Source organism: Coturnix japonica, chromosome 9 (genome assembly GCF_001577835.2).
Source record: "Coturnix japonica isolate 7356 chromosome 9, Coturnix japonica 2.1, whole genome shotgun sequence".
Classification (NCBI taxonomy): Eukaryota; Metazoa; Chordata; class Aves; order Galliformes; family Phasianidae; genus Coturnix; species Coturnix japonica.
This window is the reverse complement of record NC_029524.1, coordinates 1,971,901-1,989,667: the sequence shown is the minus strand read 5'-3', so window position 1 is coordinate 1,989,667 and position 17,767 is coordinate 1,971,901. Positions and strand designations below refer to the sequence as shown.

The 17,767-nt window shown below is 44.6% G+C and overlaps 1 protein-coding gene across 6 annotated transcripts in view; it reads left to right on the top strand.

Annotated features, from left to right (window-relative positions):
* NEU2 (neuraminidase 2) overlaps positions 1-16,407 on the top strand; it is a 31,292-nt gene extending 14,885 nt beyond the window's left edge. The window contains exons 3-8 of one of the 6 annotated variants that reach the window (XM_015871156.2): positions 8,201-8,405; positions 8,490-8,624; positions 8,810-8,963; positions 9,046-9,215; positions 13,887-14,091; positions 15,295-16,407. In XM_015871156.2, coding sequence (XP_015726642.1) covers positions 13,891-14,091; positions 15,295-16,233 — 1,140 coding nt within the window. In that variant the 5' untranslated portion in view covers positions 8,201-8,405; positions 8,490-8,624; positions 8,810-8,963; positions 9,046-9,215; positions 13,887-13,890 and the 3' untranslated portion in view covers positions 16,234-16,407. Of the gene's footprint in view, positions 1-6,720; positions 8,406-8,489; positions 8,964-9,045; positions 9,216-9,236; positions 9,419-11,587; positions 12,453-12,486; positions 13,799-13,886; positions 14,092-15,294 lie in introns of those variants that run through there. The other 5 variants (XM_015871155.2, XM_015871157.2, XM_015871158.2 and 2 more) reach the window with 5 other exon arrangements.
* The last annotated feature ends 1,360 nt before the right edge of the window (positions 16,408-17,767 follow it).

Genomic DNA, 17,767 nt, shown 5'->3' with positions numbered 1-17,767 from the left:
CACAGGCAGCTGAGCTTGGTAGTTCCGCAATAGCCACAACTAAAGCCACCAGGGCCCTCACTGCCTGGCTATGCATGTATATTTATGTTTTCATTGCTGCTGGTTGGGACAGCCCTCATTGGAACTGCCTGCAATCCCAACCCTTTCTTTTAAATGGCTGCAAGAGACAGTTAAGCACATGTGCCTGTCCAAAACAAAGGTACGTGACATTTCACAGAAGAATTTGAACTATTTAGGTACAAGGCCGAGGTAATATTTGATTAAGGCAGGGGAGTGCAGAAAACAGGAGCAGGATGGGGGCAGACTGACCAGCAAGTGAGACACAGACCAAAGAGGTTCACAGCAGAAGCCATTAAAGAAAAGTAGAGAATAAGTCTGGGTATGTTGGCTGGAAGAATATTACATTATTTAGCCCTACATGTTTCCAAAAACCAAATATTTTGTATATCTCTTATTAATAGAGTTGTTGAATTCTACCACCATTCCTAACAGCGTCAAACTACAGCCACCTGGATTCTGAGCTAGTCTTTCAGGTGAAAAGTGGAATAAAATGGTTTTGTTGCTGTGATTTAGTGATGGTACCGTATTTATAGCAAGCAAGAGCAAGAGAGAATTATGCAGTTAATTACACGCTTGTGACAATAAAACCTTTATGTCTTGCACATATGCTAGAGAACCTGTTTTAGAAACGCTTCAGATGCTAAAAATAAAGACATTGGGTTTGTTTAATATAGCTTCCAAAGCCATGTGCATTAGACACCATGAGAGCAAGCAAATGAGGCTTAGAGAGAGAAACCAGTACATTAAAAACAGCTAAAAATGAGTCACACAGCCTGCCTAGATATAAAAACGTCTCCTGAATTAAGGCTGGCATTGTGGGACCTTCTATGGGTAGAAGTATACATATGTAAACATAGATACAAAGTGAGTGTGTCCTATAAATGGCTACGTACATATAACAGGAACAGATATGTCTTCACACAACTCCCTCTGCATGAAAAATTGCATTTGTAGCAGCTACTCTGTCTTAATTTATATACATCAATATACACTTAATGAGTAATACTCAATAACTACATATTTTTCTGCTGCCAGAATGATTTATCTTTTCTGCTGTTAGCTAATTACTTTTGATTCAAAAGTAATGACTAAAAATATGTGCTTTCTTGTATGTAATCACTAACTGCAGCCTCTGCTTATGGATAGATTTGTTTGGTCCCTGTATCTCAGAGTAGTCCAGCCCTATCTCATTGCATTCCATGCTTCTTTCCATGGGCCTCCTGTAGTGGATACAGCTATGAGCTATGGCTAAGATGTTAAAGTATTCCCCCCTCTGCAGCTCTTCTACATACCTGTACATGTACGTAAAAACATGTATCTATAAGCACGCACACGTTGTCTATCTGCGTGGGAGAGTTAACCTAATTTTTAAAGCATACAGAAGAGTAAGAAGTGGAAATCTACAAGCCCTTCTGGTTTTCATTATAGGCTATTAAAACTAATTAAACAAAAAGCTGACCTTATTTTTATTCTTTTCCTTAAATTAGTGCACATGTATATCCCTGCTTGAAGATTTTGAGAGCATCTTAAGAAGTAGAAAGTATAGAACATGACTTGATCTTCTGACATCACTGATATTTCTATATACACCTGTCTCTAGAGGAACCCCCTTTCTTCCCCTCCTTCCTGCTGATTAGGGAATGTTGTTGCCTCTGATGCCATGCAAAAAGGGATTTGAGGGTCCTTGTTCCTTTTCACTTGTTCTCATCTGTTTGGACCGTGTGAAGCATTCTAGCCATGGAAAGAATATACAACATAAAGCTTAGTCCAGAAATGCCACAGCCTCTAAAAATTGAAACACTCTGGTTTAGGAAGTTTAGTCGGTGATTAAATAGTTTAGTCAAGTACATGGTATGAGAAATAATGTCCTGGGCATAATGCCTCACTGGAAGCAGAGTAGGTTAGTGGTGCCACGATACATGGTGATGGGGTTAGCAATGTTTTGGTTGAAGCTTTTCAAGACAGACTGGTTAGTATGCAGACAAGCCCATTTTCCCTGGGGCAGACAACAGCAGTGCTGCTCTTGGGGAAAAAAATAGTATCATCCACTTCTATTTCTGGATGTTCTGTTGTGCATGAGGCACTTGTTAAGGAAGAATGAGCAAGGGTGGTTATTTGAACAGAGGTAAGAACTCAAAGGGCGCTTTATTTGGAAGCGTTTATAAAGAAGCAGGGAAGGAAGAAGCTGATGTTGTTGATCAAGGAATAGCAGAGCTTGCGGTTCTTCCCCCAGTGGTTATTGGGTGGAGGGACCAAGGAGTGTCTGGTGAGTCGGCCTCCAAATTTGTAGCTGCAAGCAAGGCAGAAGTTAGGACAGACATCAGAATCTTGTTAATCTGGTTTCTACTGGTTTGAAATGATAGGCAGGTTTGGAGAGTTGCTGTGCTAGGTTGTCCTTGTCAGCTGCTAAATTCAAACCTGGAACAAACTGATGCTGTTCTTATGGCCTGTAACAACGATTGCACAAGTTTTTGGTGTTCACGAAAAAAATACTTGATAGGCAACTCTAGAAATCGTGCAACAAATAGCATCAGAAATGCAAGCTTCTCCAGAACGTCTCTTTGTAGCCCCGAGGAACAGACCTTGGTAAGAAGGCAGGTGCTGGCAGGACTGCTGCTCCCAGTGCACAGCTGTTTCTTCTGTCCTAAGACTGGGGTACCAGTTCTGGGCTTTGGCAGTCACATCCAGTTTGCCAGCTACAGCAGTAGGCAGTGCTGTGCTGCCAAGAAACAGGCACCCCTGCAATGCTGTCTGTCTGTGTATTCATCTGCACTAAGTCTTCATTTTTTTGTCCAATAAGAGACATAGTCTCCTCAGCCACAATTATATAGCTCACTTCAGAGTGGAAATGCTGGAAAAGATTGGCAGGGCTTCTCCTTTGAGCCCTTTCCACTAACAGCAGTTCTTTCCCTCCCCAATTTTAAGCATGGAAGGAGCAAAGCGGGGATGGGTGTGGGAAATCCCCTGGCTTTGGCACTGAGTTTGCTCCTGTGAGGGCAGAGTTCATTTCTCAGCTCTGCTGCAATTCCCTGAACAAGTCGGGTTTTCCTGGGTCTGGGTTCCCTGCTGCTAGAGGGAGGGCACTGTACCACACTATGTAAATTCTCCTGCATTTCTCCCATGGTCTTTCATTGGGAGCTACTTCAGCAAGGAGCTCAAGCAAGAGTATGGTGTAGAGAGAATCTTATATGTTCAAAAGAATAATACTGGATAATACTGTAGTTAAAAAGAAACCAGAACCTCTTTGGATATTATCTATTTTTTGTTCTATTCATTTGCATTTTCCTACATTCCTAACCCAAGCGCGGGCATCTTCTCTGAAGCTGTCATTCCCTGTTGCTCTTTGGGCTGTGGGCTCACTGTTTCCAGAAGTGCTCCCTTTTGGACAGCAGGGTCCAGGTTTTGCAGATTAAGCAAGATCTGTTTTTTCATGGCTATCTGATTCAGAGATTTTGGCTAGGAAAGAGAAGGCAGGAAGGAGCCAAGGATTCTAGATTGTTTTAGGCTGCACTGAATCTTGTCAGTTTTTCTTATTTTATACCCAAGTATAGCATGGGGGTGATTCCATGGGCTGTAACTTGGGATGATAAAACATTGCCTCCAGGCAAATGTGGTAAATGTGGTAAAGATGGTGATATTATTGCTGACAGAAAACACAGAACAAGCTCCTGCCAAAAGTAGACATAGTAAAAACCCAAGGCATTGCCAACATGCATAGGGACAGATAATGGTAATTATATAGTTAAAGCATTTTACATTGTCTTGCAAATGTTCTCTCAAAATTAGGCAGTGTGGGACAATGCATTCTTTGTCTCCAGGCACTTCTTTTCTGTCAATTACTGTGGCGTTTCCCTCATACTCTTGTATTTACAGCTGGTTTTAAAGTGGGTTGGATTTATCAGTCATTATCTGAGCCTGGGTAAGATCAGCCCTGAGCAAAATTCCCATCCATCTCCTGAGATGAATGTAATCCAATTAGACCTTTTTACGTACTCAGGGAAATGCTAAAAAAAATATGTATTTTTTTTCAATGCCGTTTCCTACTTTCTGTCTGGAGCTGCCAGATCTGCTGTAACGCTGAATCTGTCAATAGGTGAATACCTCCAGAGCTACCTTGTTCTTATGAGATTTGATTTCTTGTTTACTTGGCACATGTAAAAAGATCCATCATTGCTGGGATTGCGTTTACAGCCATAGTGGATACACAGCAATTGGTCTCCTGAGAGTGAAAGGACAGCTCAGCTAAGGGGAAAGATCAGCCTGCCTTTAGGAGGAAAACAGGCTGCTTTTCATATTCCCTGCCTTTATTTTCTTTCTTTCTGTTTTTTTTTTTTTTTTGTTGTTGTTGTTGTTTTGTTTTGTTTTATTTTTAAGCAAGATGACATGCAAACATTTGCCAGGAAAAAAAAAAAATCACAGCTTGTCCTGCCCCTGGAAAAAGACGCCCGGTGTGATTGATTGCTCTGGGGATGTTTGCTCTTTACTTGGTCACCTTAATGCCCATTTTGTGCAGCCTGAGCCTCCTTTCTGCCTGGGCTTCCTCCCTGCTGGCTGTGCAGCCTGTCGGGCTGTGCCAGCAGTGCCTCCATTCCAGGTTGCACAGTGTCCCTTCAGGGTGACTTTGCTGGCAAAGCAAAGCTGCTCCTTTCTCAGGCACTGCACTTGTGCCTTTCTTTGTGGTCCGAGGTTTCTTCCTCAGACCGTTCCTCTTCCAGCATCCCCCCAGAATAGGATTTTACTCACCTGACTGTCTGGGGCTGAACCAGGCTCTCATTTGCCATCGGGATTAGGTATGTCCAACAAATCTAGACTAAACTCCCCCAGGTTGTTAGAAATTTGCAGTTCAGCTCTGAATCCCGATGCAGGTGGGTCCTATTGAAGATCTCTGTCCTTCAGTCCTTGTACCTTCTGACAGTTCCACTTGAAAGGGAAGTTTCCCTCTGACTTTGTTTGCTCAGTTTCCAGAGCCACAGCAAACAATTTAAAGGAACAGCTTTCCCTTTACCCAGGTAAGTCAGCACAAACATGCTCTGAATGTCCTTTGCACTGCTTGTGCCAAAGGTTTAATGACAGGGCTCTGTAAAACCAGTTGTATAAAACTGGGTGAAACTTCTCTTCAAATCTGCAAACTCAAATACGTGGAAACAGCAAAAGGCATTTGCTCACACTTTTCAGCCCCACTGGCTGAGCTACTGCTCTTGCTTTACATTATTTCCAGCCATTAGAGATGACAAAACCTACGTGCTTGTGACTATTTTTAGCCTATCAGGTTTTACATTCCATGTGTGTTCCTGTACCTGTGCTCTGGGACGCCTGGGATGTAGCAAACCCAGCCTGGTTTTATTGCAAGGCCTTTTGTAACCATCTATCCAAATGCATTATAATTTTCTCCCCTGAAATACTTTGATTTCCAATTCAGGTTGTGCTTACATTTGCTATGCTTGCAAGTGGGCTTACTTAAATGAATGTCTCTCTTCTGCAAACAGCTTAGAGCCCAGTGCTTCAGAGGAAGACCAAAAAAACCCCACTTCCTACAGACACCTATGTAGCTCTGTACTTAGGAGGCAGCTTTTTCTTCATCCTGGAGCTCCTTCAACTCACCTGCTATTTGTGAGCCTGCAGATGGAATGGCATAAAGCATCGTATCTCCCGCTGGCCTTTCCTATGATTTATTTTTCCTTTTTAAAGTTCACCAGACTTGCCAACTGCCCGTTTGTTTTAATTGGTTGTAACATTACCCCATTTCTGGTAATAGCAATTGTATTTTGCCCACACCCAGTCTACTCTGTGGAAATCCAAATATTCATTCAGGAAAGCTCTGGTTAATCTGCGGGTGGTTGTCATAGCTTCTTGGCCACCAATGCCACTGTCCCTTTATATCAGCTGAGGGCCTGGCCTTGGCATGCAGGGCTGTCAGCAATTACTCTTGTAATGATTACTCAGAGTTGCCGTCAGACTGTGCACGCCTGCTGTGTGAGCTAGCGGGACACGAGTGTGAGGGATGTGCTGTCGCAAGGTTTGCTCCCAGGTAGACCTCATGTTTCAGACTTGTTTGTCAGTGTCCCCAGAGCTGGGAGGGGATATTAGGAAAGAGATTCCAGTTTTACTGCACTTTTCTGTCTTTGCCCAAGTTGTCCCAGAGCAACTCCTCATTGCTTTGCTATTTTGAGAACTAGATAAATCCTGCGTCCACAGTCCTCTTTTTGTATGTAAATCCCACTGTGTCTCTTTTTGCTTACCTCCCTTTTGTTACAAAATTAAAACATATTCATTTTTTTTTCTGTTCCAAATGAGAAGAATGAACAGCAGAAAGGTACACCACACATTATAGGCACTGGACACTGTCTTTCATGGGGGCATAAGGTTCCCCATGATGAACACAAAGCCCACCGTGGAAGGTCAGAATGCAGACAGGTGTATGGTAGCGTCATTGCAGTGTTCCTTGAGTGGTGATTTTGCTCAAGTCTTTCTATGAGGAGAGGAAAAATGTAAGAGTTAGGCTATGATTTACTGGGAAATTGAACGCTTGCGTGAGTTCCATTCAGTATTATTACTTTGGCTTTCTCTTGGTTTGTTTTTGCTAACAGAGCAGTCAGCCACCAGGTCTCGTGTTCTGCACAAATGATGCCATATTGCCTAAGGCCTGGAGGGCAGCCCATAGTGTTGTAACTGAAAATTTGCAAAGCAGTGTAATTCTTCCTCCTACAGCCTAACTCCACACAGGGCATCTAGATTTTAATGTTAGCTGGCTGATGACAGCTGCCATGCTCTGTAGCTAAGCCATCACACAGAACTACCTGAGCCTGCCTGCCTTCCTTACAGTTCAACAAACCAATGGATTCTGGTTTAAACATTCTGCAAGGGAAATATACGCCGACAGTTTTTAATGGACCGTGTGTCACTCCTGTTAATTACAACATCTCATTTCCCTACTTGTTTTCACATACACTCGCCAGCATTAGCTTCTGATTTCTTAGCCTTCGTTTGCAGCTCCTGTTATATCTTTCCTAAGACGTGGCACCCAAAATTGAACGTGGTCCTCCAAATGCAAAAGCTCCATTGTTCAGTATTCTTTCATTACATTCTCTTCTGCATTATTTTTATATCCTCTTATTAATGCACCCACACACCCCATTTGCATTTTTTAACCTTTTTAAAAACGTTTTCATTACAACGATCAGATATAAAGGCGATGAAGTAAGTGTGGAATAACAGAAATGACAAGCTTGATTCTCCCCAGACTTATTGAAACTTCACTGTGCCACTGATTCTGGTTTACAGCAGAAGGAAGCAGGGGGGATCGAGCCCAGCACATCTATACTGAGAAACCCACTCTGTATAGATGCTTGGGGAGGAAGGGTGAGGGCAGTGGGAACTGGGCGGTGGCCAGAGGCACAGCCACGCTACCACCCAGTGCTGCTGCTGTAGAGCACAGAGCGCTGCCTCCATAGTATGTGCTGCGAGCCACGTTTGGGATGGGCCTCTAAGGAGAAATGGACAACCGGTTTTAAGCTAGAGCCAAGCGAGGTGATCTGCATGAAACAAACGTGCTTTTATGGGTTGTCTGACTGCAGAAGCAGCGTGTGACTCAGAACGCCACTTGAGCAACGCAGCCGTTAGCCAGGGAGCAGAAAAAATGTGAAATCCGAATAGCAATCCTTCATGTCTCGCTTTCTGGCACTGTCTTAGCAGCATTCCCGGTGTCTTTCCTTCTTTCTTAATTGTGTCTCTTATGCACAACTCTGGACTTTCTCCAGGACTTGCTGTTAGAAGTTATTATCTCATGGATATCAATGCCTTTGTCTCTTGAGGAGTTTTCCCTTTTGTTATCTATTGTTTGGTTCCAGATACAACAAAATACAAATGCCCTCAGGCTCCTTTTGTGTCTCTCAGTCAAGGTAATACTTTGCTTGCCCAGCTAAGGTGAGGTTCATAAATATGGGGTGTGGTTTTATGACGCAGCTAATTTGCTCTAATGGCCAGCTGCCAGCTGGAGAGGTGAGTCTGCTCCTTGTGTCAACACCTTCACGCTCCTGCTCCCTCCCCTGCTGCTTGTCTGACTCTGGATGACGCAGTCCAGGACAGTGACCCAGCAGAAAACTGTTCACGTTTCTTTTTTCTTCTCCTTTTTCTTTCCTAGATTAGTTTTCTGCCAGCCTGACATCCTCTGATGGCTTGCCAAAGCAAGATGAGCATCAGCGCTGGCACAAGAAAGGAGGCAGGGTTGCTCAAGAGAGAGGAAAGATGGTAACACAGGAGAATTTAATTAAGTCAGCTGGTTGTAAATCCACACCCTTGCAACTCCGTGTTTGGCTTGCACAGATCAAAACCACAACTGCTAACAAGTGAGTAGGCCTTGCTTTCTCCTTTTATGTTACTAGCAAGATCTGCTTACAGGATTATTGTTGTTATTGTTTTTTTTTGCCTAGCAAATTGAGAGGCAAGAAGCATTAATGGCAGCAATGGAAACAGTAGAGAAGAAGGTAAAGCAAGAGGAACAGCAAAGAAAAGAAAAGGCCATCTCTAACAACAGCTACAGTACCACATTACACCAGCAGCACAAGGTAGATGATTAATGCGTTTGCTTGGCTGCTCCCAGCAGCAGGAGCTACAGGTGCTGCCTGTAAGCTAGGCAGGCCGCACCTGGGAGAAGCAATGGCTTCTTCTCCCTCAGCCTCCCACCACATGCTGGGACTCCAGGTTCAAACTCTCTGTTACTCAGCCCTGCTCAATGCTTTATTGACTGCAGCTGTGGGGGTGTAGTTTGACACCGGTAATGCCACCACATAAGCTGCTGGAAACTTCATCTGTATACACCAGCATGTTGTTCCTGTGCTACTGCTTGGGGGATTCCTGTGTTGACCCATTTCTTCATCAAAAAACAGCGTGTGGATAGATGGGAGGTGAGTAGAGCCACCAGAGGAACGCATCAGGTTGACATAGCAATTTCACCTGCTGTTATAACCATTTTCTGACTTCTTTCAGCCAATTTTCACGGTGCTCAGGAGCCCTATGAGAAGATACACTGCAAGTCTGCGCGTAGGGATTGAAAGAACTTTCCCCTCCTTAGCATGAGGGGACAAGAAGTCCAGGATATGACAGCATGCTGAATGGTGTAACTATCAACAACAACATAGTCCTGTTGATCCATGCAGGTAGAAACATGTTAATTACTATGAACGCTTAAAAATCTTTCCCTAACATTTGTCCTGCTCACATGGGACCTCCCCTTCTATGCAAAGCAGGTTTGCTATTTAAATGTCAGCTTGTGTATACATGCTTGCTGCTGGCTCTTCCCGGGGGATCCGAGACAGCTGACATCGCTGCCAACATAAATAATCTTGCAGGTTGGAGACAGGTTGGTGAGAGTGTGGTGAACTTCTCTTTTCTTGTATTCAATAGGAGTGCTTTTCTCTTGTTTGTTTGTTTGTTTTTTACTTCCCTTTGCCTTTCATGTGACTTCCAGGAGGCACAAAGTGAAATGAGGTATTTCCTTTTCTTTTTCCTTCTGTTTTCTCCCTCTTTATTCTCTACGTAATGGTGGGTATTGCTGGGAGCTAAAGAGGTAAATACAATATTTTGGAGGTTCAGGTAGGAGTATGTGTAGTCCTCCACTATATGCTAGGAAAAAACAGAGCTGCTTCATGTAATTCCTCTGTACTGCTGAGAAAACCTGTGTTATAAAGCACAGGAGCTGTTTTGAAAGCAGAACTTGATTGTTTAGGAAAGCATCTACCGAGGAGGCTAAAAATCCCCATCTAAGTTTTGGTATGAAGCTCAAGCTGTGAGAAAAACTTTCTGTTTCAAGAGTAGTTAAAAAGTTGGATCCAGTTGACACTAGATTAAAGTAACTCCTTCAAGTGCCTTTTAAGTCTTGAATTCTGAATGTTGAAAAGAGCCTTTTGTTTAAGATCTATTGTTTGGCTGGCCTCACTGATAACGTTCTCTTCTGACTTGACATTGAGGCTGATATGTTGGTGCTGTTTGAGAACTCATGTGCTAGATTTAGTGCAGGACCTGGTCTATGGAGGAGGCTGGAATTAGAGCTCTCTGGTGCTGAATTTCAGCAGAAACAGCTACAGTGATTCCATTTAACTAGGAGGGAAGGCTTGTGTACTGAAATATGCTGTATAGTATTCTGGAAGCAGGTTGAGTCGATTACTTCTTAGCCCTGTGCAACAGGAATGTGGCTTCTCCTGATCCCTATCTGTGCAGTAGCCCAATTGAAGCATTTTCTTTTTGCTTAAATGAAACAAACAAAAAAAAAGTATTTTAGGATAGTGCTTGGCTAATTGCTATATTCCTATATGGAAAACACTGAAAATCCAGGGCTGACACTGAGTATAGAAGGGCAGGATTTGGCTTCATGTGCCTGTCTTGAAAAGCAGAATTTTAGTTGAGTTTTGAGTTTCGCTCTTTCAGGTTCTTTTGTGTCCCTTGCCCCTTTCCCCAGTCCCTTCCAATAGGTTTCTGTGTTTGTTTGTTTGGGACCTGTCTGGATTCCTGCAGAGTAAACATGCTGCCATTTCTTCTTGGACCTGAATGTGTTAAGGATAGTTTTTAACAGAAGCCAGTGGAAATGTTATCCTTCTTAGTCACTTTTCTTGGAGAGGGTTAAAACAAATAAACACACAAGGGCCAATTCTCCCTTATATTTAAAACAAACCAAACAACAACAAACTGCCACCAAAGAACCACATGAGCTGCTTTGGAGGACTGAGTGGAAAGACAAATACCTACTCCTGGGGACTCCCAGCACCTATTCCTTTCAGCAGCTTGGTCTCCTTCTGGGTTTCACATCCATCACAGATTCACTTTGTTGCCCACTGCTATTTATTTTGACTCTTTGGAAATCATTGCAGCTGTATAACTTGCAAGTTCTGACTAATGGTTTCCTCCAGTTTAACTCCCCCTTTTTCTTACCGTGCCCTTCTTTCTCCCTGTCTGCCCACATCTGCCTGGAGATGGGGTACTTAGGGCAGCAGCTTCCCTGGTGCTTTGGTGAGGAACAGGCTTCAGACTGTCCTGATCATGATCTGATGTTCTGCTGATGGTATTTTTCAATTGGCTGGAAGGTAGCTAAAGCAGCACAAGTTTTTGTTCTTGTTGCGTGTATATCAATAGCCTCAATCTGTTTTAAGATTCTGCATCTCTTCCATTCTGTGTAACTCAGGCTGTTGAGACTCTTTCTCTGCTTGAGGATCCACCAATGAAGAAGACAGAAGAAACTTAATAGTGAATTTCAAATGTGTTTAATGAAAAAGAAGGAAGGGTTTCTCTGCAGATGGATGTGTTGTATGTATGTATATGCATGCAGTCTTAATATACTCCCTACATACAGGATGTGCGTACACAAATATGTGTATATGTGTGTATACACACACACCTGTTTCATCTCTGGATAGATGGAAAAATCATGTAATTCTAGTATTTTCCTCAACTGCAGTTGCAAGTGCTGTGTCCAGGAACCCTGGGCTTGTTTCTATGGCAGCTACTCACAGCCTTTTAACATCCCACCTTCCCTGGTTTAGCAATCAGAGAAGATGAATATTGCAGCACCCCCACTGAGCATCTCTCAGCACAGGGGTGAAGGGCACGGGGCAGAGCTGCCTGCAGATGGCAGGACTGTGCAGGAGGGACTTGGCTCCCGTAAGCTGCTCTGCTCCTGCGCTGCAGCACAGCCTCTGTGGTACTGGTCTCAGCTCTGCATCAGGAATGTATGGGTGTAGCCTACATCTATCTCTGCCACTGTTTATTTTTCATCCCTCTTTGTTTTTTTTTCCCTCCACTCCCCCCTCCCTCTTGCCCTGCCCTGCAAAAAGATTACAGTATCAGAATAGCACCATGAGCAGGAATGTTATGGAACCTGTGCTGCCCTAGATAGGCTGACTAATATCTCTTGAAATAATCTCCCTTTAAGTAGCCTGGAAGTGCTCTGATGAACTTCTGTTCCAGGAACCAGGAGAACGCAGCCATGGCTGCAGTCTGTGTGAGTAGCCAGACCCACATAATTATTCTATCCTAGGAAGGTCTTCCTTTCTTTCTTCATGTTGTTGCATGGAGGACTGAGGTCAGATGCCTGGTAATGATTCTGTATAGCAGCTGCTCTGCTGTATTGTAAGTGGCAGTGAGGAGGGAATAATATTCCATTGAGAAAGTTCTCTCCCATGTGGCTTCGCATCTGAGCAGCCATGGGGCTGTGGCTGGCTCCGGTCTGTAGAGCTGAGCTGGCTTCAGCTGAAACAGTGCAGATCCTGAGTTATCAAGACAGCCCTCAGAAACGTGAGGATCCGATGCAACACCCAACAACCACTACAGCGCTTTCCTGTGTATCTAAATCTTAGAGAGTCTTCAGTGCTCAAGACAGCATTGCAAGTCTTGCCTCAGCTGAGGTAGGAGGCATTTCAATTTCTTACTCTCTTACTCATAGTGTATTGTCATCTTATCCCTGCCATCCTTCCCACTCAATGCGTCAGAGATCTAAGGCCTGATTTTGCTGGGTTTTTTTGTGTTTTTTTTTTCCTTTTTCCTTTTAAATCTTGTTTTCATTTTATTCCCCATCTCTCTGACATCTCTGCTGAGCAGAGGGCTTTCAGACCTTCAGTTTCTGGTCCATCATATGAGAGGCTTTTTCTTTCTTTTTCCTTTTCACCTCCCCTCTGCTTAAACATAATTCCCTTGAGCTAGTGGGGTTTTGCTAGGATAAATCAGTTCCCAAGAGAGGTGTGGTGCAACAGGACAGAAGGCTGAGTGGATCCAAGGAGAGGAAGAGGGCAGTGAAGCCCTGGCACTGTTGCCCGTAGCAGTGTGGGTGCAGAGGTGCTCAGGACCAGGCTGGATGGGTTCTGGGCAGCTTGAGCTGGTGGGGGCAGCCAGTCCATGGCAGGGGTTGGGACTGGGTGAGCTGTAAGGTCTCTTCCAAGCTAAGCTGTTCTGTGATTGTCTTGCTCCCTAATGTTGGATGACAAGTGTCTCACCGGACCAGAAGTCCCTCCTGATGCCTTACTCATTAGTAGCTCCATGCTGCTCATCCCTTTGTTTCCAAGTTCTGTGGTACCTTTATGAACCTGCATGTGGTCCCACAAGTCCCCAGGTGTGCTTCTGGCATGCAGTGGCCCTTCCTGTTCCAATTGGAAACCTGCAGCACCCAGTCCATAAGATCTCTTGTTCTGCCTTGGGCTTTGCCTGGCACTCTCAGCTTAGATGCAGCTGGCTGACATCTTTCAGACTGTTTGTGATTCTTTTGGGAGAGGATGTTTTCCTTCTTTTTCCATGCTCTGAGCTTACCATCCTTAAATAGAGTCATAGCTAGGGCCAGAGATTGCTTCAGTGGCTTGTTTTTATGAGGCTCAAAGTTCATGTTTAGCAAAGCAGAAGTTCTGTTCTGGGTTTTGGAAACACCACCAACAAAGGCAATAGTGCTTTTCAGAGGGGAAAATGCTAAAATGTCTGATCATCATCAGCCTTCTGAATTACAAAGCAAACCCGCAAAGATCTCAGCTTGTGAGTTTCATTAAGAAGAAACAAGCCACAGGCAGCTTTTCATTTACTGTGTTTAGAGAACTTACTTTACTCTAGTAAGATCAACCAGGCTGTTTCTGAACAAAGTCTGGTCTGTGTTGCTGGCTGCTGTGCAACACGTGGCTCCTCTTCAGAAGAGCATGAAACTGAAAGCAGCAGGAATGATGTTTTGGTGCATGTCAGGCACACTGAGCAGGAAGAGCAAAGAGCAAGGAGGGTAAAAAGTGGTGGGATCTGTTCCTGTTGTACTTTGCTGGGCTAAAGTATGGGTTAAAATGCAATGCATTTCTCTCTTATTCTCTTAGCACAATGGCTTTGTTTCCTGTCCTCAAGCAAGAGGTGTTGTTCCGGAATGGCACGTGGAGCTATCGAATTCCAGCACTGCTCTACCTGCCGCGTTTCAGCATCATCCTGGCATTTGCTGAGGAACGAGAGGATTTGGTGGATGAGCATGCTAAGCTCATAGTGATGCGCAGAGGCACGTACAACCCAGCCACGCACCATGTTCAGGTACCAGTTGGTAAGGAAATGGAGGAGACTGTCCAACTGTACTGCTGCCCTGCTCCCAAAGGACTTGAATGTATCTGCCCTGTCCACTGTAGTTGAACAGGTCACCTGCACAATTATAGCCTATGAGCAATGCATTTACCTTTATAGCTGCTGGGATTCGACCCCGTGATTGCCCAATAGTTGGGGAAATTAAGTGGGGCTTTGACCCTTCTCTGCAGAAGCAGAGAGAGACATGGGACATAAGTCCTGCTGCAGTTGCAAAGATGCAGAAATGAGGAGTGTCACAAGGATAGGGAGCAGTGAATTAGCAATCGCTGGCTAGTTTTTGGGTTTTTTTAATTCATCTTCCTAGAACTAATTTCTGGCTTAAAAAACAATTGAGAACAGCCAGTCTCCCCACGCAAAAGAGTGTCATCTGGTTTGTCTGTGCCAGCGAATGGGCCACCTTATTAATCTACCAGTTGTTATTATTATTAACAGTTATCTTGCTGGGTGACTGGGGGTGGTGGATACTCTATTTATAATCATTTGCAAATGCACTGAGGTCTTTTTTTTTTTTTTGGGGGGGGGGGTGGGGTGGGAGAGAAGTGTCTTTTTCTAACTCAGTGGTTTATCAGAGAATAGTAATCCTTTAACAGAACCTCTTAAGAGCTGGAGTCTTCCTAGCAGAAGCAGCCTCTCACTGCACCTGCAGTGTTGTAACATTTAGGTACCACTCAGAACAAGGGAGTGGGAGTCCAAATGTAAATGGATTTATCAATGTGCAGTATGCTTGGAGAGGGCTCCGTTACCTAGCTGACTTCCTGAGAGGCACTAACAGAGCACAGTGTCTACAAGCATGTTTTAACCCTGGCATGTCTGTGTCATATCTATATTGATGAGAATTTCTTACAGTTCAACTACTCTGTTGTTTTTAAGTGTCATCAGACACCTGCATTGAGATGCAGTTGTCAGCTCCTCAATGAGTAGTAATTTAAAAAGGGGCATAGCTCACCTGTTTGGTAAAGTGTGTAAGTCCTGCATCATTTAAGAAATCTTAATTTCTTTTAATTTACATCTGGTGATGCCCGTTTTGTACTCTGCCTCCAGACTTGCTTCTTCTCAGTTGTTCTCAAGCTCTTCTGTAACTTTATCTGAGCATCCTTACTCTGTAACCTGGATTTATCTGTTTCACTCTTGTCTCTCTTCACTCTGCCTTGGCAGTGGAGCAGCATGGAGACCATTGTCAATGCAAAGCTGGAAGGTCACCGATCCATGAATCCCTGTCCTGTTTATGATGAGGTCTCGGGGAATCTGATCCTGTTCTTCATAGCTGTCCCAGGAAAGATCTCTGAGCACCACCAGCTCAGGACAAAGATCAACCTGGTACGTCTCTGCTACGTCACTAGCGTGGACCAAGGACACACGTGGAGCCCTGCGCAGGATATCACTGAGAGTACCATCAGCACAGAGTACAAGAACTGGGCAACTTTTGCAGTGGGACCTGGTCATGGATTACAGCTGTCCAATGAGCCCCGGAGCCTTGTGATTCCTGCCTACGCCTTTCGTATCATTGACCATAAGCAACACCCTGTCTCTTATTCCTTCTGCTTCATCAGCTCTGACCATGGGATGACGTGGGAGATGGGGAACTTTGTGGGAAAAGAGAGTGCAGGGGAGTGCCAGGTAGCTGAGATACACCGCTGTGGCATGAATGTGCTCTACTGCAACGCGAGGACCAACAGGGGAGCGAGAGTCCAGGCTGTCAGCTACAACAACGGGGTGGATTTTGATGAAGGCCATCGGGTTGAAAAGCTTGTAGAGCCTCCCTCTGGATGTCATGGAAGTATTGTTGCCTTCCCTCCTCCCCCTTACGTCTGGTGCCAAGATAGCTGGCTGCTTTACGCTCATCCTGCAGACCCAAAGGGACGAAGAGATTTAGGAATTTACCTCAACAGAAGCCCTTTAAATCCAGCACATTGGACGAAGCCAAGCATCCTCTTCAAGGGCTTATGTGCTTACTCAGATCTGCAGTACATGGGGATTGGGCCAGATGGCTCACCCTTGTTCTCCTGTCTCTTTGAATATGGGATCCATCGACAGTGTGAAGAGATGATCTTTGTAATGTTCACTTTGAAGCAAGCCTTCCCATCTGAGTTCTGAGTCTCAAGCCTTTTCACCAGGATTCTTCTGAAAACCACCTTTGCTGATGCTTCTTTTCACTATCAGCTCTCATCTTTCAGCAAAAGGATTTTTGTATCCTTCCTATGCCGTCAGCCGGGTATTGTCTTGTAGCATGCGGACATCACAAAGTCTATTAAATGTGCTAAAACTAAACACGTTTGGTCTTGTTTTCTATTGCCTGTCCCTCTTCTCATCCTTCCCTTTGGCTGCCAATTTAAAAATCATATGCTGAAGGCAAGCATGGCCTCCATACAGGGGGTCTCGCCTTAAGGCTTCCAATAGACTTGATTAGAAATGCATGTGCTGATAGCTCAAGGGCTGTGTGGGAATGGAGGGCAGCTACTTTATGCTGAGCTGTATTTACAAGTTGTGGCAGAAGTGCTGCAGAGGACACTGAGCATACTGCCCTGCCTATGCTGTTATCTTCAGAAAACTGCTGACTCTTGTTGGGTGCACTCCTTGCACTTGTAGTGCTTGCTGACAACTCCTTTCTATTGGCAGGGCTGGCTGCCTTCTGCTTTCAGAGAGGCTGTGGGATTCCATCGTCTTGAAGCGTTCCCAGCCCAGTTCTGTACTGTATTTGGGGGTTGCTTGTTGAGTTCTCAGGCCCCTTAGGGACTTCTTCATAACTTTACCTTCTCCTTACTTCCCATACTGTATGTTCTTGCTTATTTGCCCTTTTGCTCACACTGCGGTGAGTAGCTGCAGTTTCTCACATGTACCAAAACCACGGCCTTGTGTGCTTCAGTGATTCCCTTTGCATGGATAGCGAGAGTGGGGCCTATGCAGGACCCCATAGCCCCATGGCTGGGGACAGGGCAGGTGGCAGAAATGGCACTAACAGAAGTGCAGGATCAGGACAGGTCTGCAGAGGGAGCTCCCAATTTATAGTCAGGAGGGGAGATACTTGCTGGTCTTACTAATAGAAGTGCTAAGCTATGATCCATGAAGCAATTGCTTTTATCTCTGACAACCTAATGTCTTGCTAGCAGGGCTGTTATTATTATAGAGTATTACCAGCTACAGGACAGCGTGTGAAACAAATAACATTGCCTGGCTTCCAGAAAATGGCAAAGATGTAAATGTCAGAGGAGCATGGGAGTGCTTGAGCTGGAAGGCTTTCAAAAGCAGACAGATCTTCAGCAGTTTTTGGAAGGGAACAACCCACGTTTTTAAGAGAGAGACTCTTCTGAGGCTGAGATTTGGATGGAGGTAATATGCTGCGAGTAGCTGAGTGACCTGAAGTGAATAGGCCTGAAGGGCAGCGTGTGGAGCCAGGGCAGCTTTGCTCATGCCTCTGGAAATAGTGTTTCCAAACCAGCCTGAGCTTGTTTGCTGATTGCTGTGTTTTGTGTGTGTGCATAAAGCAGCCCCAAGGAAAATGTTTGTTTGCTCTACTCTTGCAGGAAAATACCTCCTTTTCATAGTGTTCTCATCTCCTTTGGGGAGCTCTATCAGGTCCTGCAGAGTCCTTTGCACTGTCACTGCTTAGGGATGCGAGCCTCTGCTTTCT